Below are 22,486 nucleotides of genomic sequence, written 5' to 3' on the forward strand. Positions count from 1 at the left end.
ACAACTTATGTAATACTCACTGTGCCGGAGCACAGCACAGTTTTTCCCGCATTTCATCACTACAGCAGCAACGGGCAATCAGCACAGCTAGGATGTGGGTTCAAGTCTTCTCCCCCAGAAACCAAGACACCCCGAAGTTGGAGCATCCCTGGAGCCGAGCCCGGTGGGCGTGGAGCCGAGTCTGGTGCTGCGCCACACTCTGCACCATGCCTGCCTCTCGCGTTATTTTATTTGAACCTTACCATGTGTCCCGGGGAAGGCTCCTTCTGTTATCCCCATTAACCGAGTAGTAGACTTGGAGGGGAGGAAGAAGCGGAGCCTGGAACCTGTTGCCTTTCAGGCCTTGCCTCTGCTGTTCTCCAACCGAATTAGAACAGCTTGCATGCAAATTGCATCCATGCTTATTATCAAAGATTGAAAGAGTGGCCAGCCTCCAATCCTGAGCTCATCTGCCTTTGCCTCGGGCCTTGGCCCCTTGGGAGAGGAGGATGTTACAGACAGACCTTACCCCTTCCCTTCCCCCCACCTAGTAGTTTGTGGCAAAGGCAATAGGTGAGGGCAAAGTTGGCAGCCATTTTGCAAGTCTATAGAATTTTTTTCTTAAACTTGCTTTAATAGGAAGATTAGTATATATTAAGCACATAGATGTACAGACACTGTGCTAGATACTCTCTTACATGATTTCAGTCGGTATTTATATCCTGTTAAAGCAAATTCTGTAAGGCACGCCTGGATTTATGTTTGTTTTTAATTGTGGTAAAATATACCTAACATAAAGTTTGCCACCTTAAACATTTTTAAGTGCATAGTTCATTGGCAGTAAGTATATTCATGTTCTTGTGCAACCATCACCACTGTCCGTCTCCAGAACTTTCTTCATCTTGAAAAACTGAAACTCCATACCCATTAAACAAGAGCTCCCCATTCTCCCAGACCCCGTTCCATGCCTGGCACCCACCATTCTACTGTCTGTCTCGTGAATTTGACTACTCTGAGTACCTCAGACACGTGGAATCATACAGGATTTGTCCTCTGGTGACTTATTTCACTTAGCATAGTGTAGAATCTTGAATGTCTCTCTTACATTGGTTTAATTCCACAAACTTGGTATGAAAGTGTATCTAGTTCACAAGGCACGATTGAGCAACCAGACTTGCAGGACACGTGCTAATAGAGAGAGGCATGTGTTCTTTCTTTCTTCCTCTTCTTCTTCTTTTTTTTTTTTGTGAGGAAGATTGGCCCTGAGCTAACATCTGTGCCAGTTTTCCTCTATTTTTTGCTTGAGGAAGATTAGCCCTGAGCTAACGTCTCTGCCAGTCTTGCTCTATGTTGTATATAGGACGCTACCACAGCATGGCTTGGTGAGTGATGTGTAGGTCTGCACCCAGGATCTGAACCTGTGAACCCCGGGCCCCCGAAGTGGAGTGCATGAACTTAACCACTATGCCACTGGGCCAGCCCCTGTTCTTACTTTGTTGTTGTTGTTGTTGTTGTTGTGAGGAAGATTGGTCCTGGGCTAACATCTGTCACCAATCTTCCTCTTTTTGCTTGAGGAAGATTGTCGCTGAGCTAACATCTGTGCCAGTCTTCCTGTATTTTGTATGTGGGACGCCACCACAGCATGGCTTGATGAGTGGTGCTAGGTCTGTGCCCAGCATCCGAACCTGCGAACCCTGGGCCGCCAAAGCAGAGCTAGTGAACTTACCCTCTATACCACCAGACTGGCCCCTGTTCTTTCTTTTTTTAAGGCAAAAACAGTTGCAACAGATCAGTTGGGTTTGGTTTTAGTTTTTTTTTAACTAGCGCACTTTAATTTTTAGAGCAGTTTTAGGTTTTTAGAAAAATTGGGCTAAAAGTGAGAGACTTCCCATTTGTCCCTGCAGTCTCCCCTAGTATTAGCATCCTGCCTTAGCGTGGGACTTTTTTTTTTACAATTGATGACCCACATTGGTACATTATTAACATTAACATTAATGAAGTCCTTAAGTTACCTTAGGGATCACCCCATGTTGTACATTCTGTGGGTTTTGACAAATGCAGAATGTCGCGGGTCCACCATTGCAGCGTCATACCGAGGTTTCACCGCCCTCACGTCCCCTGTGCTCCACCTGGTCGTCCCTCCCGCACCGTCCCTGACCACCGCTCACCTGTTTACCGTCGCCATAGTTTTGCCTTTTTCCTGATTTTAGTTTTAGAGAAGAAAATTGCTAATATCCCCCTCCCTCACTGAGTACTTTATTCGTGCCTGACAGTTTCCATCTTTTCTTCTAGTGGACAACTTTTCTCAGCGAGAGATTGAGGAGTTTCTCAGTGAGGCAGCATGCATGAAAGACTTCAACCACCCAAACGTGATCCGGCTCCTAGGTACCTCAGACACGGGCAGGACGGGTGGCCAGGGGGCCCGCTTGTCCACTCTGTGCCAAAGGGGAGGTCTTTGGGGTAGGGAAGTTATACACTCTGTATAACCCCACAATAATTTATAACGTTGAGTGTTTCACCCAAAAGACTTCTCACAGTTACGTTTTCTGAGGCTGATGGTAAAAAAGGGGCCTGCGTTTCTTGGACACTGTTGGGCTCAGGAACATTTAGTGTCCACAGAGGTCTAGGTGACAGAGCATTAAAACGGCCCCCAGTTACTCAAAGGCAAGACATGGGAGCTGGTCCTGCCGTAATTTTTATTGCCTTAAAGTTAGCCATGAGTCGAATACCAGTGGGTAAAGCTGTAAAAGTAGACAAACGCCATAGGTGATCTTTGAGAAACTATTAATGTATTTTCAAGCACCAGTTTCTTAGGATCTACATTGACAGTTTCATGGGACGTGATTTAATGGTCAGCATTTGGTTTTGTGGCACCATTAGCTAAAAAACACCAAAGAGGAGAGCAGGTGTGGAGTGGTTGCTATGCGATAATATTCTAAGAGGGAAGAGCATCCTAAAAATAATTAAATATTCTGCTGACCTTTTTTTTTTTTTCGGTTCTCCTGTAACCTGATAAATGCTAAATTCTTTGGGGAACTTTCAAAGTTTTATTATGATTGCCCCTGCAGAGAGATGTGAAAACCAATGTTTAGATACAATGTTATGTCAAAGAAACTACTGTTACTCATTTGCAGCTATTGACTTGAGCGGACTCTGAGAACAATGGCACTTTGTAATTGCCCCACGACGTGCAAGAGCTTTGCAAGCCTGGTATCAGGTGACAGACAGGCTCCAGTTCTAGCATTCCATGATCAGTGGGGTTGCAGCTTTTCCTGTGTGTAACCGTTAACATTTAGGGATGTGGATTTTACCTATTGGCCCTCAAAATTCTTTTAATAGTTTTAAGCATTTGATTGCAGTGGACTCCTTCGTATGATTAAGTATTTAACTGTCACATGAAACTAGTTTACCCTTGAACTCTACTGTGGTCACCACCCCCACTCAGACTCAGTGTAACAAGAACTCCCTGGGTTTCTAGATGGCTCTACTTGCCATAGATCAAGTTTTGAGAGCTCTCATGCACAGACTGGCACTAATCTGAAAGAAAAAAATTACCAAGGAGTGAAGCCAGTGTGTGCTCCATATTCTGCAGCATGGTGTGAGTTGTGAGTGTTTATTTTTTAACTGTTAATTGGAGGGCACATGGTTTCCATTTGTCCAGTGCTTTTCTGGTCACTGGTAACAAGGACTCTTTGTGACTCCCTCTCTGTTCTTAATTTCAGGTGTGTGTATAGAAATGAGCTCGCAAGGCATCCCCAAGCCCATGGTGATTTTGCCCTTCATGAAGTATGGGGATCTGCATACCTACCTGCTCTATTCCCGACTGGAGACAGGACCAAAGGTAAGGACCCAGTTGTGTTGCCTCTGAAAAGTTTTCAGGCTTATGTGACAGGCCTGGACAACCTCAGCATCTACCCTTGACGATAAAGGAGGGAAGGAGAGGCTGTTGGCCTTTGTTCAGGGCTCACTTTGTGCGCTGCAGGATGAAATGTGGAATCTGTGCCCCCAGCAGGCCTGCTCGTGGGCCTTATTATTCCTGTTTTATGGAAGGAGGGAGCCGGCTGGGAGCACAGTCTCACGGCCCAAGCATCATCACAATGGAGACGGTGGGCCCCTCGTGCTGTCAGAGTGACCTCTTTCTCTTGAAGTCTCCTCTGTTAGCTTGTTCACTCTGAAATCACTGGATACAGGATCTGTTTCAGCTCCCAGAGGGAAGTGCAAGGAGCTATTTGTCAGAGACACTGAGGGTGAATTTACTGCATCCATCTTTCTCGTTTTCCTGAGCCCCTCCATCCTCAGAGTCAGAAAGCATGTTGGGACTTGGTGGACCAGCATGCACTTCTTAAGCAGTGCCCCTAAGACAGGCAGTGACCCCATGGCGCAAACCCTGCCCTGAGTCCGCACAGCACAGAGAAACCAAACACCAAACGGAAATAGGACCTTAGACTGAAGCGCACGCCCGACTGGCATGCGGCCCACAGGTCACAGGTGATTGATGGGGTTGATGAAACATTGACCACAAGAATGATGACTGTGGGGCTTAATGAGGAAAGGCCTCAACTCAGGAGAAGGGAAGTCTGTAGGAATAGCCATTTAAATTTGGCAAGGCAGTTGAAAAACAAAAACTTGAGAACCAATTTAGGGCAAACATATTCTGGAGCCTTCTTTCGTGTGTCCTGCTGCCCCTGTGTGTCACAGATGAGGGAGGGTATTTTTGCTTTGGTTTTCTTTTCCTTTTCCTTGTTCTCTTCTTCCCAGGAAAGGTGTAAGTGAGCTAAACAGGAGAGTGAGCCCTTTCTTTCTTCAGCTGCCTCTCTGGTCCCATACTCGGACGTATTTTTCTCTCTTCCTCTTGGCTTCTTTGAAGTCTTTCACCAGCACAAATACTAACCAGAGACAGGAAATTGTAGCCACATCACGGAGCTATTATAGAATCCTTGAGAGGTGAAGAGCCTAATCCGAAGTAGGGGACCCAGCACGGCTGAGTGTTTTCCTTCTCTTTTTCTCCCTAAAAGAAAAACAATAGCATTATAAGAAGCCTGGGAAAGAAGAAAAAGTGACCCACAATTCCCAACATCATAGCACAATCATTGGCATCTTCAGACATGCACATCCCAACTGTTTATTCCACGCCTGCGTGTTCACATGTATGCGCCTGCCTGCAGGCCATCAACCGTAGCTAACATTTCTCAAGCACTTAGCAGAGCCCAGCCTGTATTTTGCATATATTAATGAGTTAATGGCAGAACAAACAGCCATAGGAAGTAGTTACTAGTAGAATCTCAGATGGGGAAACTGTGTCACAGATCAGGCAGTAGTGGAGGCAGAAGTGGCCCGCAAGCTGCAGATGCCGGGCCTTCAGCTCTTCTCTGATTGTCCCATCCCGTGTGCGCCTCTGCTCAACAGGGCAGCCTGCAGACAGCTGGCTGTGAATGCTGCACAGCATCCTGTATATCAATCTAGTATTCTGCAATCTTGCTGAACTCATTTGTTAGTTCTTGCGCACAGTTATCTTATCTTTTAAATGGCTTTTGGTCAGAGTCTGCAAGGATAACCTAATTGTTCTAGAAAAAAATAACACAAATGAATAGCATCTGATACTCATTTTACCTTAATGAATGTCGACAGATTTGATATTTCCTGTTTTTTTTTTTTAAAGATTGGCACCTGGGCTAACAACTGTTGCCAATCTTTTTTTTTTTCTGCTTTATCTCCCCAATCCCCCCCCACCCCCTGTACACAGTTGTGTATCTTAGTTGCACGTCCTTCTAGGTGTGGGATGTGGGACGCCGCCTCAACGTGGCCTGACGAGCGGTGCCATGTCTGCGCCCAGGATCCAAACCCTGGGCCGCCGCAGCAGAGCATGCGAACTTAACCACTCGGCCATGAAGCCAGCCTCAGATTTGATATTTCTTAGCACCCAAACCCCTTCCTGGAAATGAGCATCCAGAAAGTTAAATACCCTAAATATACAGAACAGAGGCATAAGACTTTTATGCCTGCTTAGTTTACATTTTTTTAAACAACTCCATTATGTAAGGGTAAAGGATAACTAAAGGATTTTGTTATATATGGAGTATGTGATTGACATGTGTCTTAACTGGGAAATAGAAGTTATTAAAAATTCATTATCTTCGGGAGTACCACTTTGGAAAAGTCATGTTCCATAGAGAATAAGCCATGCAAATCCAGTGCGTTGGGGAGAGTATGTCATAGCTGGACCCATTCATGATTGCCAGGAACTTGAAGTAAACCCTTTTCTTTAGTTCTGACATTTAGTTACTACACAGAGGTCTTCATCAGCCCTCAGCCTCGCAAACAATTCCAACATGACAGGTTTTCCAACACAGTCTAGTTTGATTTTTACAACATAGAGAAAATACTGGATGCTTGAAACTTACAGGAGGGCCCTAGAGAAACAAAATAAAAATTCCTGAACACTTACTTGGGGTACTTTGGTCCTGTGAGAAGGGGCGAACACTATACTAATTTCGGTCTAGAAGAAGAAAAGCATCTTCCAAAACATTTCAGAGTAAAATGGTAGCAGATGTGGATGCATAATTGGAAACAGCTCCTTCTAAGTGGGCTTTTGCCTCCAAAATATTAGGCCCCTGTACACACACCCGCCCCCGCTGAAGCCAGACCACCCCTCTTTTCTCCTCTTTGCGTGGCATGGATGCTCTGTCCCGATGCCACCCAGAAGGATACGGAGGATCGCATTTGACCTCATAACTTGCGAAAAGAATGTTCTTCACTGTCAATACTTTATTTTAAAGATGGGGAGAAGAGAATGTGATATTTGCCAAGGAGTGTTAGGGTTTATTGTTGTTGTTGTTTTCATTTCTTTTTTAAAACCTTATTTGTGATCTTAGTGATGTGGAAATGAAAGGTGTGTTTCCTGATTTCACGGCCCTCATAAGAAATAAAAACGCCCCTCATTTCTCCCATCATATGGAAATAGCTTGCCAGGTTTCCCTTTTAAATAGTCATCTTTCTTCTTCTTCCGTCCACCCGCTAGCATATTCCTCTGCAGACGCTGTTGAAGTTCATGGTGGATATTGCCCAGGGCATGGAGTATCTGAGCAACAGGAATTTTCTTCATCGAGATTTGGCTGCTCGGAACTGCATGTAAGAGTCCTGGCCCTCCCTGGAAGGGGTTGGACCTCATGCTGTCAGATGTTTATTGGGGGAGGGATGGGGGTGGCCTGTGGCTGTGAAAATACAGACGAGAGCTAGGTTTGGGAGGGACCGTGTGGCTGGCTCTGGAGACGGATTTGTGTGGCTCTGATGTATGACTGGGTTTTTACTTGGGGGTTTAACTGCCTCTGCCCCCAGGAGTCTGGTTGGCCTCCAGAACTTTGTGCTGTGACTCCTTTTTTGTTTTCACACTCTCTCTCAGCTAAGAGTGCCCAGTGTGACTTTTGTGATCCTTCCCCGTTGCTGTCAGCTAGCTTTGGACCCAGAGTTACATATAATTCAGCTAATGATGGAGACAGTAATGAAAACCATAAAGGTTTTGTCCCTGAGTTTTCATGAAGCTGCCTTGCAAAGAAGTTTGGTCCTGTGACTACACTGAAGTTCTCCTTCGGCAGCAGAGACAAGGCTTTAGACAAACACTGTAAACTTAAGCTCTCTCCTTCTCTACAGCCTGCTTCAACAGAGCCCTTGTTTGCTGCAGATCTTCAAAAACAAAAACTATTTCTTAATTTCAAGTTTACTATTGCAAGAAGAGGGAGCACTCCTTAAATGCATTGCTCTTATTTGTTTTTCTTGGTAGGAGATGTGACGGTGGGGGCTGCCTCCTCACTTCTCCTGACTTACCCCGTCCATCGGCCCTCTACCACTTTCCCTTCATTTATTTTTTTTTTGAGGAAGATTAGCCCTGAGCTAACATCTACCACCAATCTGCCTCTTTTCTTTTTCTTTTTTTTTTTTTTGCTGAGGAAGATTGGCACTAAACTAACATCCATGCCCATCTTCCTCTACTTTGTATGTGGGACACCTGCCACAGCATGGCTTGATAAGCAGTGCATAGATGTGCACCCAGGATCTGAACCAGGGAACCCCGGGCCGCCAAAGCAGAGCATGCGCGCTTAACCGCTGCTCCACTGGGCTGGCCCCTGACTTTCCCTTCATTTTTGAAAACCCAGAAGGGTCTTGTGTTTGTTTTTTATTTAAATAATTTTCCTACCATAGAGGAAGAATCATGAAAACCTTTTTTTCCCCTTAATATTTCCTTTATGTTTTTCCAACCAGGTAGGGTAACCAACTGTCCAGTTTGCCTGGAACTAAGGGGTTTCCCAGGACATGGAACTTTCAGTTTTAAAAGTCAGTGATAGGGGAACAGGGACAAGATGGTCACCCTACCTCCAGACCCCTCATTTCTCCTCCTCCTCCTCCTCCTTCTTGTCTAGCATCTGTTTTAATATCTTGGGCTATTAATGCGATTGTATCTCTTTAATTTTCCAGTTAATTCCTTAAGTACGACCTGGCCATCTCAGCAGGAAGTCCAGTGTCCCCCTCTTGAACATGTAGTTCCCCACCCCTCACCAAGCTGCCAGGAGGCGTGCTAGTCCAAAGAGCCAGTGCTGCTTCCAGACGTCAGGCAGGAAGGCTCCTGGGCACTGGATGAGTCCAACAGAGGGCTCTGGATTTGAGCTGCTGCTCTTTCTGCGCCTCCTGTGCAGCACCTCTGTTCCCTCCAGGTGTCCCCATTCTCCGTGCACAGGTGCCCTTGCTGCTCCAGATCCCCACACAGACCAGAGGGGTACAAGGTTATAACCCTTCTGGCTCCCCCTCACTTGCTTTGCCATTGGTCACAAAGCAGGACCTCGAAGGCTGATGGGGTCTCTATCTTTTGGTTACTTATCATGCTTGTTTTCGGCTGCGTCTGATGTAGACCTGTGATTTAAGGCTTTGCCTCTGAGGTCGCTAAGGACCTGAACTCACTCTCTGTAGGTTGCGAGATGACATGACTGTCTGTGTCGCGGACTTCGGCCTCTCAAAGAAGATTTACAGTGGTGATTACTACCGCCAAGGCCGCATCGCTAAGATGCCTGTGAAGTGGATCGCCATAGAGAGTCTCGCAGACCGAGTCTACACAAGTAAAAGTGACGTGGTATGTGCATGGCTTTGATTTGTGGCCCCACATTGCAGAGACGAAGGTACACTGAAGGAAGTGACTTAAGCCGGTATCGCAAGACATTGTCCTCTTTCATAAACTGAGGATTGGGAGCTTGCTCACACCTCTCTTGTACTCATCACTAGATACTTTAATTTGGTGGAACACTAGATTCTGATGTGGTCTCCTGACATCCAGAAGATCTGTCTTTGCATAGGCCTTAATTTATTCCCATTTTTCTTTGCTACAATATGGTGACTTATCGCCCACAACTATGATATTTCATATTCATATTGTGTGAATATGAATGAGTTCCTATGAATGAGTTCATCCCATGGGTCTTTGGAACCAAGATGCCATATGAAAGGCACCGTGTAATTATACCCTTGACCAGAGATGGGCAAAAGAAAACACTTGACAACAGTGGAGCAGAGCATTAAAGAGAGCATGATGTGAGAGAAGGCCATATCTGCCTTTGTCAAAGTTCCCGAAACACTGTTAGTGAAAATGGGGAACTGTGACGCCCCGACCTCACATTATTGCTGTGTTGGGAGAGCAGTGTGTCTCAGACATAATTGTCAGCTTTGTGCACGATCCTCGGGGCTTTAAGGAAGTGACCTTTCCCAATGAAGAAGTCCATTCAGCCTTTCTGAAAAGACTTGCCTCCTAACTTGCTGTTGTTTTGTTCTCAGTGGGCATTTGGCGTGACCATGTGGGAAATTGCAACACGGGGAATGACCCCCTATCCCGGAGTCCAGAACCACGAAATGTATGACTATCTTCTCCATGGCCACAGGCTGAAGCAGCCCGAAGACTGCCTGGATGAGCTGTGAGTGAGCCTCTCCGAATCATGGGCACCCTGCAGGGCTCAGTCAGTTGGCTCTGCAAAGACCTAGGGACACACACAGCCGCAGGGGGAGGGGATACTCTTAGCCAGCGAGTGTGTGCGGAAGGCGGCTCGCGCAGACAACCCAGGCCAGAAGCCTTTCCTGGTGTGGGGTACGATGTGTGCACATCTCTAGTGAAGCCGTGCATTTCCTGCAGCTCTGTAAGCACCTCTAGGAAATACATCCTGTAGATAATAGGTTGGCTTTGTAGCGCATGAGCTACCCGCCCTCTTTGCTATAGTCGTCCTTCTCTTTCTATACAGCTTTTCGCACAAAGCAATCACAGTAATATCTGTAATCAGGAAATTGAGGAATCTCAGCCGGTGGTTTTGAGGTCAGGCTAGTCATCAGCATTGCTTGAGGGATATCCTGACGGTGTGATTCCTCAGCCCTGCGCCTGGAGATCGTGATTCTGCTGATGCCAAGTGGACCCAGGACTGTGTGCTTTAGCACGCTCCCTGGGAGACTGTGCTCAGCCAGGCGTGCGAGCCCCCAGCTCGGAGCGTGCAGGGCCACTGTGCTCATCCCGTCCTGACAGCCGCTGTTCTCTTCAGGGCCGGCAGTGTGGGGAGAAACCGGGCCCTGGAGTCCGACAGGCCAGGCTCTGCCTCCTAACCAGCCCCATGTGTGGCCAAGGCAGCTGACTTAACCTCTCTGTGCCTCATTATCAGCCACAAAAAAAAGTATAGTCACACATTCTTCAGAGAGGTATTGGGAGCGTTAAAGAAGAAAGTGTGTGGCGTGCTCATTCTGCAGGAGGCACGCAGAGGAAGTCACGTAATGGTACCGATTATTAACAGCATCATTACAGATTAATCTCCTCTAATTGCTAGCTTGATGACTTGACCCTTCCTAATGGTGAGTCTCTTCTCAACATAACAAGGGGCATGGGCTTGGAAAGGGGCATTTTCACCCTATTTATTAGCACGAACATTTCGGCAGGCTCTGTCGTGGAACGCCATGCTGGGGCGCTGGGGTGGGTGGGCATGTGCAGGACCCCCCCACACACACACACAAACACACACGCTCTGGCCCTGTTTCCTCACAGGGTGAGGGGGCCCAGGTCACTTTGCATGTGGGCCTCCCGGATCCCGTCCACCCCAGACAAGACGAAACTTCGTTCATCAGAGCCTCACCCTGCTCGGGGGTGGTGCTGGTGGGGATTATTGTGGTTGTAAATATATGACATTGAGAACAGAAACAAAAGATCAAAACATCATGAAATCCTAATTAAATTAGATCTGGGGTTTCATGGTAGTTTTTAAAAGAGCCACCTTAATGAAATGTTTGCTTCTGAAAACGAGGAAGCAGTTTCAATCAAACAAGATTGAATGAAAAGTTTTGTTGCTGTTTCTTTCTTAGCGTCTCTTCTGCGCTAAAAGAAGTTGGTATTTGCAGCTATTATTTGGGTCTTAGGGAGGACTAAGCTGTGTCACATTGTGGCCTTTAGATGTCTCACGTAGAGCCGAAACGGGGAAATGCTGAGTCGGTTTTCTGTGGGAGATTTTAGGTGAGAGAGTCGCAGAGTCAGCACACGCGGGTGGCTGGGGAGGTCGGGCAGAAGCAGAGGGATCTGTGGTCCCCATGCTCAGGGCTGGCCCCACGCACCACAGGCTCGCAGAGGCTCTGGGGAACCAGGCCTTCTTCTCAGGTCCCCTTAGGTCTGGAGGCCGGGGAGCAACAGCATCCCCTAGAGAGGCCTCCGTGTTTCCATCTCGGGGGCATTTCCTTTTAGAAATGAGACAGAGACTTCTGAGCTTCTCCTCTGTGTTTGCTGTCTAACCTTAGTGGAGATGAGTTCACTCCCACGTTTAGTTGCCCCTGGGTCTTTTTAGAGTCAGTTCTAAGAAATATAATGATGTAAATAAGAGAGTGTGCTTTGTGCCCTGCTCTCCGATCCTGTCCTTGGAGAGCCGCCTCTTCTCATGGATCACGCCTCCTCTGAATGGCCGGGCTGCAGGCCCTGTGTCCCATTGCCTAAGAGGCCGCTCTGTGTGATGTCCCTGTCACCTCCATGGGACGTTCCTCAGCTGAGCTCCTGGCCTCCTGGCTGCAGCCCTCAGACGCTCCCCACCAGCTGACCGCTATGGTTCATCACACTGGTGCTCATTCCCTTTGGCTTCCAGTGTGACACTTGGGAGCCACCTCGTTCTTTCTTTATCTCACTTCCCATCAGCCGGCAGACGTCTGTCAGAGACCCCCCCACCCCTCCGTTCCACCCCTAATAGTCAAACTCTAGAAGCCCAGGGCTGGGCAGGGCCCGGGGTCATCCAGTCCCACTCTCTCATCACATATGAGGAACACTGGCACAGTGAAATCACAGTGTAAATAAGTGGATGAGCGCTTGGCCAGGGTGAGTGTTGTTTCTTGTGGAGTAGTTCAGGCCCTTCCATCTCCCGTCTCATTCTTCTCCTCACCCCCAGCCTCCTGATACATCTTTTGGGTGGCAACCAGAGTGACCTTTCCAAAATTATAGTGTGATCATGGGACCACCTAAACGTAATCTTTCCATAGTTCCCCACTGACCATAGGGTAAAAACTAAACCCGTCGGGATCTGACTGTGGCAGACGGGGTAGTTGAGTGGTTAAGAACATGCGTAGTGGTGCTAGACATCCCTTGATTTTGGTCAGGGCTTCACCCTCGTCCTGGGACCAAGTGTCACCCTCTCAGGTTCCTCTTCTGTAAAATGGGGATAATGGTACCTGTGTGATGGGGTTGTTGTGCTGATTGGGAAGCTAATATCTCTAAAGGTATTTCTCACAATGGCTATCAAATAATAAACACGAACAAAAGGTCAGCAATGATTAATTTTATCGAAGGAGGTAAAGGTCATGGGGGAGAGAAGGACTCGACGCTGCCACTGGCGGGCAGTGTGACTGAAATCAGGCCCTCTCCTCTCCGAGCCTCGGCAGCCCCGTCTGCGGTGGGACTGCCTTTCTCCTCCACGGAGCTGCTGTTGGTTGAGCAACATCAGATGGCTGAGGCGCAGCAGCCCCACACATGGCCGGCCCTCGTAGATCATGTCTGTGTCAGCCACCCAGAATCCTGGGCTCCCTCGGCAGGCCAGAGGCTCACCTGCTGCCATTCCAGCCCTGCCCTCTTTCTTCACATGCCTGACCAGGCCCACACCGACCTCGGGATTCCTTCATCGTGCCTCCCGGGGCCTGGAACGATGGTGGGCGTGGCGCAGCTCTGACTCCTGTCTGCTCCAAGGACCCCAGCTCACACCCACTTTCCCCCTCTCAAACTCTGCTCTGCTTATTGACCAACCCTCCACTTCCACCTGCGGCAGCCCAGGCCCTGAGAAAGAGAGAAACTGAGTCACCGTTGGCGGAGTGGCAGAGCTAGGGTCAGACCGTGGCTTGGCGCTGTGGAGACCCATGACATCCGCCCTTGGGTGTCATTTCTCTGAGCAGACTTGAAATGCTGCCCTCAGCCATCCTCAGAGCCAGGAACAAAGCAAGTGCTTGACAAATATGAGTAAATTCATAAATTTATAAGTTCTGTAAATTTGTATGATGGCATCTCTTAAAAATTGGGGTAAAATACACATAACGTAAAATTTACCATCTTACCCATTTTTAAGTGTCCAGTTCAGTCGTGCTAAGTACACTCACGTTGTTGTGCAGCCATCACTCCTCTCCATCCCCACAGTTCTTTTCACTTTACAAACTGAAGCTCTGTACCCATGAAACAACAGCTCCCCGTTGTCCTCCCCTGAGCGCCTGGCAACCTATGAGGACATCTTTTATAAACTCTCAACAGAAAAACAAAAACGACCATTTACAAGGGCCGCCACGGAACTTATTTTTTCTTTCCATCCATAAAATTGAAATCATGCAACGTCACAGCCCTCCCATTACTCGCCAGCTGCAGGCCCTGTTGTTACTGTCCTTGGTCCACTACTGTGGGGTCGCCCTTTGGGAATAGGTTAGACAAGGTACATGCTCACCATGTCTTTAAAGGTCATATTTGTATTTTTATATATTTCGTAAAGTCTTGAAAGTAAAAGAAAAATAGGTTTCAAAAGGATATTGCTACTATGCCATATATGGAGAAAAGAGGTTATTTAAACTCTTTCTCCTAAGACATGGAATTCATGAAAAAGAATTAAATAGCACACACCTTGATGAAGTAATAAAAAGGAGAGTGTCTCTAAAGACAGAATTTCTCGAAGCTCTTCTCAGACTGCCAACAGTCAAGGCTCTGTGGGAAGAAAGGAAGTCATGCAACTTGATTTATACCATGAAAACCTCAAAAATAGAAATAAAAAATGTTTGTCGCATCTAAGTGACCATCTAAGGAAAGTCAAAGGGGAAATAAAAAGAACTCCTCAGCCTGAAGTCTAGATGAGAATCAGGACTATCAGATGGGGAAGCGTGCCCCTGCCCTTAGCTCAGTGCCTGTGTTCACAGTCGGTCTGTTCATATGCAGAGTGCTTTCCAGAAGCATGTGCACCTGTTGATAGAGGCTGTAAAAGTAGACAAATGAAAAGATATTGGGCTGGCCCGGTGGCATAGTGGTTAAGTTTGCACACTCTGCTTCAGCAGCCCAGCGTTCACCGGTTCAGATCCTGGGCATGGACCTACGCACCGCTCGTTAAGCCATGTTAAGCCACGCTGTGGTGGCATCCCGTATACAAAATAGAGGAAGACTGGCACAGATGTTAGCTCAGAGCCAATCTTCCTCACCAAAAGAAAAAAGATATTGATTGTGATATGTCTACTTGAATGAGATCTGTACTTGCATGAAGTACCACATGTTAGTAGAATTAGCCAAAGGATCTACATGATGTGATTAAATGTAAATATGAGAATTGCATATTTATGTTCATAAGATAGCAGTAATCTGCGTGTCAGGTGATTTAAATTGGGGTCGTTTTCTTATACAGTGACGTGAATATCAGTTTCTCAAAACAGGAAAGAATCAAAATGAAATGATGGTATGACTCAATCTAGTGGTTCCTAATTCAGTCATTTCTCTGTTTTATCGTGCTCTTGGAAATGTCCCTCCACTGTAATTCTCAATTATATTGGACACTGGGAATGAAGAAACCACCCAGAAGGGAGAGTCATCCCCTATAGATCACAGCAGAGGGGTCATGAGCAGCTCTGGGGTCTAGCTATCCAGTCGGAGGCTGGTTCCCATAGTGCTCTCTGCTGCCCACACGGCCATGACATGTTCTGTAACATCTCTGAGCCCACTCTCATTTTTATTGCAAAGTGACAGTGACAGGGCTGTTGAGAAGATTAGATGTAGTGACACATACAAAACTAGCACAGTGAGGCACACACCCTTCCTCCTTCCCCTCCCCTCCCCCCCTGGCCTTCTTAGCCCTTGCCTCAGGGCCCTTCTAACTCAGGTCTCCTGGTGACAGCCAGTTTGATGGTATAGAACAAGGGTCAGCCAACTTTTCCTTAAACTGCCAAATAGTAAATATTTTCTTCTTTCCGGGTCGTATGGTCTCTGTAGCTGCTCCTCACCTCTGCCACTGGAGCAGAAGCAGCTGTAGACAATATGTAAACAAATAAATGTGGCTGTGTTCCAATAAGACAGTTTTCAAAATAGACGGTGGGCTGGGTTTGGCCCATCGGCTGTAGGTTGCCAGCCTCTCATATAAAGGAAAGGACCTGAAGTACTTCTTCTTTGCAAAGTTAGATATAATTGCCACATATGTCCTCTGTTCCTGGAGACAGAGGATCACTTATCCCATACCCATGCGACATTTATAAAAGTTGAGCCAATGTTATGCCATAAAGAAAACCTCAGTAATTTCCAAAAAAGTGGAATTAGTGCAGATTAAAATGTGATAAAATCAAAGATTAGGTGAAAACAAGAGGGGGGCTGGCACTTGGGGCTGTGGGGGCTGTGCGGGAGATAACTTGCTCTTCTTTACTTGTAGGTACGAAATAATGCTCTCTTGCTGGAGAGCTGAGCCCTTGGACCGACCCACCTTTACAGTGTTGAAGCTGCAGCTAGAAAAGTTCTTGGAAAGTTTGCCTGAAGTTCAGGACAAAGCTGACATCATTTATGTCAACACACAGTTTCCCGAGAGCTGTGAGGGCCCGGCAGAGGACGCTGAGCTGCCTCAGCTGGACATGAACATCAATCCTGACTCTAGAATTGCCTCTTGTGCTCCCAACGCCACCGTCAGCGTGGTCACAGCCGAAGTGCATGAGAACAGACCTCCCGAAGGAAGGTACATCCTCAATGGGGGCGATGAGGAATGGGCAGATCTGCCTTCTGCCACCCCGGCGACGGGGACAACGGGAAGGAACAGACTTATGAGGAATGGGGTCTCCTGGTCCCATTCCAGCACGCTGCCCTTGGGGAACCCATCGCCTGATGAACTTTTGTTTGCTGACGACTCAGAAGAAGATTCAGAAGTCCTTGTGTGAGGAGAGCTGAGAGACATTCCCAAACCAAGGAGCTCTTCTGCCTTAGGAGAGTCCATGTAGCTTGATGGTTTTGGTATTTGTCCTCCTTACCAAGTAAACGCCATGGCCCAAAAGCACCGGATGAATGTTGTCAAGTGAGTCACCATTAAAAATACGTAATATATATTTATTTAAAGAGAAAATTTCTATCTATATATGTATATGGTGGAAAGAGACAAAGAGTATATTTTAATAAAAGATGACTTGTTTCCTGTCACTTATCTTGCAGATCTTAAACTTTAAGCTTTAACAGCCCCATCTCTACAGCTGTTCCTGGATGGTTACATTTGCACAAAGTTGGTTTTTTGTAAGTTCTTTTCTTTTTCACGACTATGAAATGTAAAAATATTTGTAAAATGAAATGCCATGTTTGTTCTTCTGGTCTTGTGAAAGGAATCATCTGTTCGATAATGATTCATTTAATGGGTAACGTTTTATAACTGATTAATTCTTCAACATGACTTCCTAATAAAATATGAAGGAGGAAGGATGTGTTGTACTTACTTGAGACCTGGAAAGACAGCGGGCACTGGCAGCCTCGGTGCCTTTGCAAAGGAATGCCTGGCCCTCCATGCAATTGCTCTGACCATTCTTGGCATCATTCTAAAGATATGGAAAAGCCACTCCAGAAAGTCCAAAGATAAAGAACCAAAAATACTGAAAGGTTGAAAAACACAAATCTTTGTGGAATGATTTTAAATAAATTATAGAAGAGAGCCTGACAGGTGAAGCACTTTTCTGTTGGGGAAGCGTTACTCGTGGGAGGCAGACACGGGCAGTAGGCACAGGCTTAGAGCTCAGCACCCCTGAGTTCACGTCCTGGCTCGGCTGTGTCGTACTTGTTGAGCGCTTGTTATCTTTCAAGCACTTTATGTGAACTGTCCTATTTAATCGGTGTATCATTACCGTGGGCACCAGTGCCATCCTCATGTACAGGCCAGGAAACCGAGGCTGGAAAGGTTGAATAACCTGCTATGGCCCACATCTAGGCAGAGGTGGAGCCAGAACTCAGAACCAAGCAATCTGATGCTGGCTGGCTCTAAGTGTGTGATTTGGAGGTCTGCTCCAGAGCCTCCCCACCTTTTATTTTTATGTAATAAACACATAGATAGCATTTACTATGTGGCCAGGCGTGGCACTCATTTAATCCTGTTAACAACCCTACTGGGTAGGTACTACCATTATCTCTACTTCACAGATGGACCGACTGAGGCAGGAAGAGGCTAACTTACTCTCTAGTCAGGGCAGTAGACTGATGCAGTCAGTTTAAGTTTTGATCCTTCAGCCCTCAAGGCAGCCATGCAGGCCCAGGGCCACTGGCATCCTCAGGCCCATTGCCCCATACTTGTGAGCAGCTTCACCTAGGCCACCCAGCCTGAGGATCAGCGTCTGCACCGGGCCCAGAGTTGTGGCCCTCACAGCCTCGGTCCTGGTCTCAGCTGCCAGCCCAGGTGCCCCGGTCTCCCGGGTGAGCTGGCTCCACTATTACTGTGAAATGCGCCGTACAAGAAAGTCTGAGGGTTACAAGACAATGTCCGTTGGTACCAAAAATACCAGCATCACATTTTATCCTGTTAGATCCTATAAAGATAAATTCTTCTGTTGGAAATTTTTGAATGGTTAAAAAAATCAAAAAAAAAAATTTCTATCACCTACTTGTACAAACAAAGCTTCCTCTTGATGATGACTATCAGGAATGTGAACAGCTTGTCAGTAAAGTCTTGATCAGGAACTGACTGTGGCTAGTTCAAGCAAAACACCCAATGGAAAAAGGTATGTTCAGGGGCTGGCCCGGTGGCGCAGCGGTTAAGTTCGCACGTTCCGCTTCTCGGCGGCCTGGGGTTCGCTGGTTCGGATCCCGGGTGCGGACATGGCACTGCTTGGCAGCCATGCTGTGGTAGGCGTCCCACGTATAAAGTAGAGGAAGATGGGCACGGATGTTAGCTCAGAGCTCAGCAAAAAGAGGAGGACTGGCAGTAGTTAGCTGAGGGCTAATCTTCCTCCAAAAAAAAAAAAAAAAAAGGTATGTTCATGTCTGTAAGATAAGTAAGCAAATTGAAAAACTGTTACTTTCCTATAAATTTAATATTAAATAGCTAAACTAATATAGTTTGTGTTTGTTTCTAATTTTAATTAATGTAAACATATATATAATGAATAGTTCATTGAATGCACACAGCCCCCTAAATCCTATCTGGTTTGCTCAGTTTATGCTGTGTGGCCTGAGAAACTCGGGAAGCTGGGCTAATTCTGCCATAGGAGAGTGCAGAGAAGTGAGCAAGCTGTGGCTTCTGGCTTTTCTAGAGACATCAACAAACAGCAGAGAAATTCACTTCATCCATCCCACAGCCATGCACCAGGGCTTTAGTTCAATGGAGTGTGATGGGCAGCACCTTCCCATCCCAGCTTCCTTTTCCCAAGAGGAGAATGAAGCTGGACTGCCATTATTCAGCCATTTAAAATCTCCTCATTGAGATCTTTGGAACCACAGTGCTCTTCTTAGCCATATTTGAATGTTTGAAAGTTTTGAAAGAACTAACCTTCAGAGGACCCAATCATTGGCAAACTCCGGTACTGTCTTCTGAGCATGAACTGAAAATAGCCTTTCAAGTTCTCTTTTGTATAAACTCAAATTGCTTTTGTAAGTGGCTCTTTTGGGCTAAAAGTGGGGGAGGGAAAACAAGGAGAGACAAGTCGGGTCATTGTCTTCCCTCGGCTGGGACAGGGCTGGGGAGGTCAGGAGGGCAAGAGAAATAAGCAAATACCAGAAATACTCGTGACCCACAGGTGGAGACTAGCTCTGCCTTAAGAGGGTTTTTTCTTCCTTGCTTCCTTTTTTCTTCCTTTCTTTTTTCCCTCCTCCCTTCCTTTTTTCTTTTCTTTCCTTTTCGTTTCTTTCCTTTTCCCTTTTTCTGGCCTTTCTGAGTAGAAAGGAGAAGCGAGGATCAAGGCCCCTTGGGCTGGTGAGGAACCAGACTGGCGAGCATTCCTTGGGCAATCTTGGTGGGTCATGTGGCTCTCCTGGAGCCCAAGTTTCTGTAAGTGAACAGTAAAGACTTCTCCTGCAATCCCTTAGGTGGGTGTGTAAGAAGGGGAGGAGACGAGATCTTTGAAAACTTTATACCTGTTAGCAGCATTTCCCAATTAGAGGCTTCTCCAGTTCATTCCTTATGCAGTGCAAACTCACCGTTTGTCATATTAGAAATATTTTCCCTGATTATGTTATCAACTCTCTCCAAAATAATACAAACTAACTCCAAAATAAAATAATTTAGGGGCTGGCCCCGTGGCCGAGCGGTTAAGTTCGCGCGCTCCACTGCAGGCGGCCCAGTGTTTCGTTGGTTCGAATCCTGGGCGCGGACATGACACTGCTCATCAAACCACGCTGAGGCAGCGTCCCACATGCCACAACTAGAAGGACCCACATCGAAGAATATACAACTATGTACCGGGGGGCTTTGGAGAGAAAAAGGAAAAAATAAAATCTTAAAAAAAAAATAAATAAATAAAAATAATTTAGTCTTTGCAGTGATGCACACAGTTGGGGAAGTTGACACAGGGAAGGCGACTGGCCCTCATCTCTCACTTCAAATGACTGTTGGGCTCAGAGACAGCAACTCCCCACACATCGATGCCCAAAGGTTCCTCTGCTATCCATCTCATCCTGGAGTTTGGTTACTTGTGAGCCTCAGTACTCATCCCTCCCATTATCTGTATGGATGATGGCAAGCAGTAGTGGCTTTATCGACAGGATTTGGGGACCTGAGATGGGTCCGAATTCCCTCTGGGGAGGCAGAGGTTCTCTCTCTGCCACCGTATCCCTCAGACCAAGCAGAGGTTCCCTGCTCAGGAAACAGGCCAAACCAGTCTCTTATCTTAGAAATCAGACTGATTCTGGCCACACTAGCCCTGACTCATGAAAGCCAAGACCTTTGTTAACTTCTCCTGGTCAATGGCGAAAGCAAGTTGGAACTTCTGCAGAGTCAATGGAAAAATAACTGACCCCAAAATAAACCAGCTATGACAGCAACTTAACTTCTCTAAAGATGTTTAATTACCTTGGATGACAAATGGGAAAACAGGAAGTTTTGTTTTCTTTAATGAACATTTCAGTATTGTACAATGTTTCTAATTTAGATTTTGTTTTTTTCTCTTTTAAAGTCTAAGAACACAAGTGAAACTGCCATTCTATTTAACTTTTAAAAGCATGCCCAAATTACTTATTTCTAGAAACTGTAACCCAAAGACCACTACTTTAGGGGCTGGCCCCGTGGCCGAGCGGTTAAGTTCGCGCACTCCGCTGCAGGCGGCCCAGTGTTTCGTTGGTTCGAATCCTGGGCGCGGACATGACACTGCTCATCAAACCACGCTGAGGCAGCGTCCCACATGGCACAACTAGAAGGACCCACAACAAAGAATATACAACTATGTACCGGGGGGCTTTGGGGAGAAAAAGGAAAAAATAAAATCTTAAAAAAAAAAAAAAAAAAAAAAAAGACCACTACTTTAGAATGTTTCCATGTACAATATGTTTTATTGAAATGGGACTCCATGTATAGAGATTTGAAAGAGTAACTTGAGAATTATATATATTACCCCTTCCTACCTCTTAACGACACAATAATTTTAAATTAATTAGTGGATTTATCGAGACTGCACAATTACAAATTCTAACCAAGAAAGGGTTTTCGAACAAGTCATATGAGGACACATACAGTCAACTCATCCATTTACTAATAGTCACTGAGAGGAACGCTCTGTTCTGGACACGGGGCTCTTGCAAAGAACAGCAATCCAGGCCTTGCTGTCTTGAATAACAGTCCAGAGGAGAGAATAGATGGCTTAAAATGAATACTTTCTTTTAAAGAATATTCCTCGGAATGCTCTGACTTGCATTTTGTTGAAGTCCATTAATACCACAGTGAAGCAGCTCAGCCAAGCCTGCAGATGCAGTTTAAAGTCCAACGCACCTCAGAACTGGAGATCAGATGCTTTCCCCGGAAGCAGGCTCTAAGGCTTCGCCCCATGCGACTCAAAATTAAAGGCCTATCAGTTGGAGTCTGAAAACCAAAATTCCATTATCCCACCATCTGAGCAGTTCTAGACAAGGCCAGCTGCTTAACTCCATCAGTACTGATGGCTTGTTTGAACAAACTTAGTTCTCCAAAAACAGAAGATACTTTTTCATCACAAAAATGTGTAGCTCTCGAAGTCTTTTTCTTCTTGTACTTCAGGGTAGATAATCTCTAATGATCTATCTTCAAGTCTGCTGATTCTTTCTTCTGCCAGCTCGTATGTACCGTTGAGCCCTTTAAGTGAGTTTTTCATTTCAGTAACTGTACTTTTTCAACTCCAGAAGTTCCATTCAGTTGTTTTAATAACTTCTATTTCTTTATTGATAGTCTCTATTTGATTTTAAGTGAAAAATTTTAAAACATGGTTTTCTTTAGTTCTTTAAACATGTGTATAAATAGGTGCTATTTTAAATAATGAAGTGTCTGCTAAGTCCAGCATCTGGGCCTTTTCAGGGACAGTTTCTATTGACTGCTTTTTTTCCTGTGTATGCATTAAATTTCTTGTTTATTTGTATGTTTCATGTATTTCTGTTGAAACTCGATATTTCAGATCATATATTGCAGCAACTATGGATTGTCATTTGTTCCTCCTTCCAGGGGTGGTTAATTATTGCTATTTATTTCTTACGTTTAGTGGCTCGCCTGGACTAATCCTGTAGATTGTGTTTTTCCTGCAGTATTTGAGCACTGATTCTCTGCTCAGTTGCTTTTTAAAAATTATTCTTGTTTTTTTTTTACGTCTGGCTTTTAAGGAGTCACCCCTAAGTCAACATAGCTTAGTAATAAGCCAATCATTGGTCAGATATTGTACTTAAACATCTTAAGCCAATAAGGCCTCCACCTTTTCTTTATGAATCTGTCTATAGCTTGGAGAATATATTTCAAGTTCAGGAAGTTTACAAGTCTGCCCTGCATTCGCAATGTTTCCTGTTCAGTCAGTGATGAATAGTTCACTAAAATGTGAATGGATTAAACATTCCCATCAA

At 45.8% G+C, this 22,486-nt stretch overlaps 1 protein-coding gene across 6 annotated transcripts in view; it reads left to right on the forward strand.

Moving 5' to 3' along the window:
- Positions 1 to 16,912, forward strand: part of MERTK (MER proto-oncogene, tyrosine kinase) — a 124,574-nt gene extending 107,662 nt beyond the window's left edge. For 5 of the 6 annotated variants that reach the window (XM_070572136.1, XM_070572137.1, XM_070572140.1 and 2 more), the window contains 6 exons: positions 2,272 to 2,364; positions 3,702 to 3,820; positions 6,998 to 7,107; positions 8,938 to 9,097; positions 9,793 to 9,929; positions 15,891 to 16,912. In XM_070572136.1, coding sequence (XP_070428237.1) covers positions 2,272 to 2,364; positions 3,702 to 3,820; positions 6,998 to 7,107; positions 8,938 to 9,097; positions 9,793 to 9,929; positions 15,891 to 16,386 — 1,115 coding nt within the window. In that variant the 3' untranslated portion in view covers positions 16,387 to 16,912. The remainder of the gene's footprint in view (positions 1 to 2,271; positions 2,365 to 3,701; positions 3,821 to 6,997; positions 7,108 to 8,937; positions 9,098 to 9,792; positions 9,930 to 15,890) is intronic. The other variant, XR_011525899.1, reaches the window with a different exon arrangement.
- The last annotated feature ends 5,574 nt before the right edge of the window (positions 16,913 to 22,486 follow it).

Source organism: Equus przewalskii, chromosome 14 (assembly GCF_037783145.1).
Source record: "Equus przewalskii isolate Varuska chromosome 14, EquPr2, whole genome shotgun sequence".
Lineage (NCBI taxonomy): Eukaryota > Metazoa > Chordata > Mammalia > Perissodactyla > Equidae > Equus > Equus przewalskii.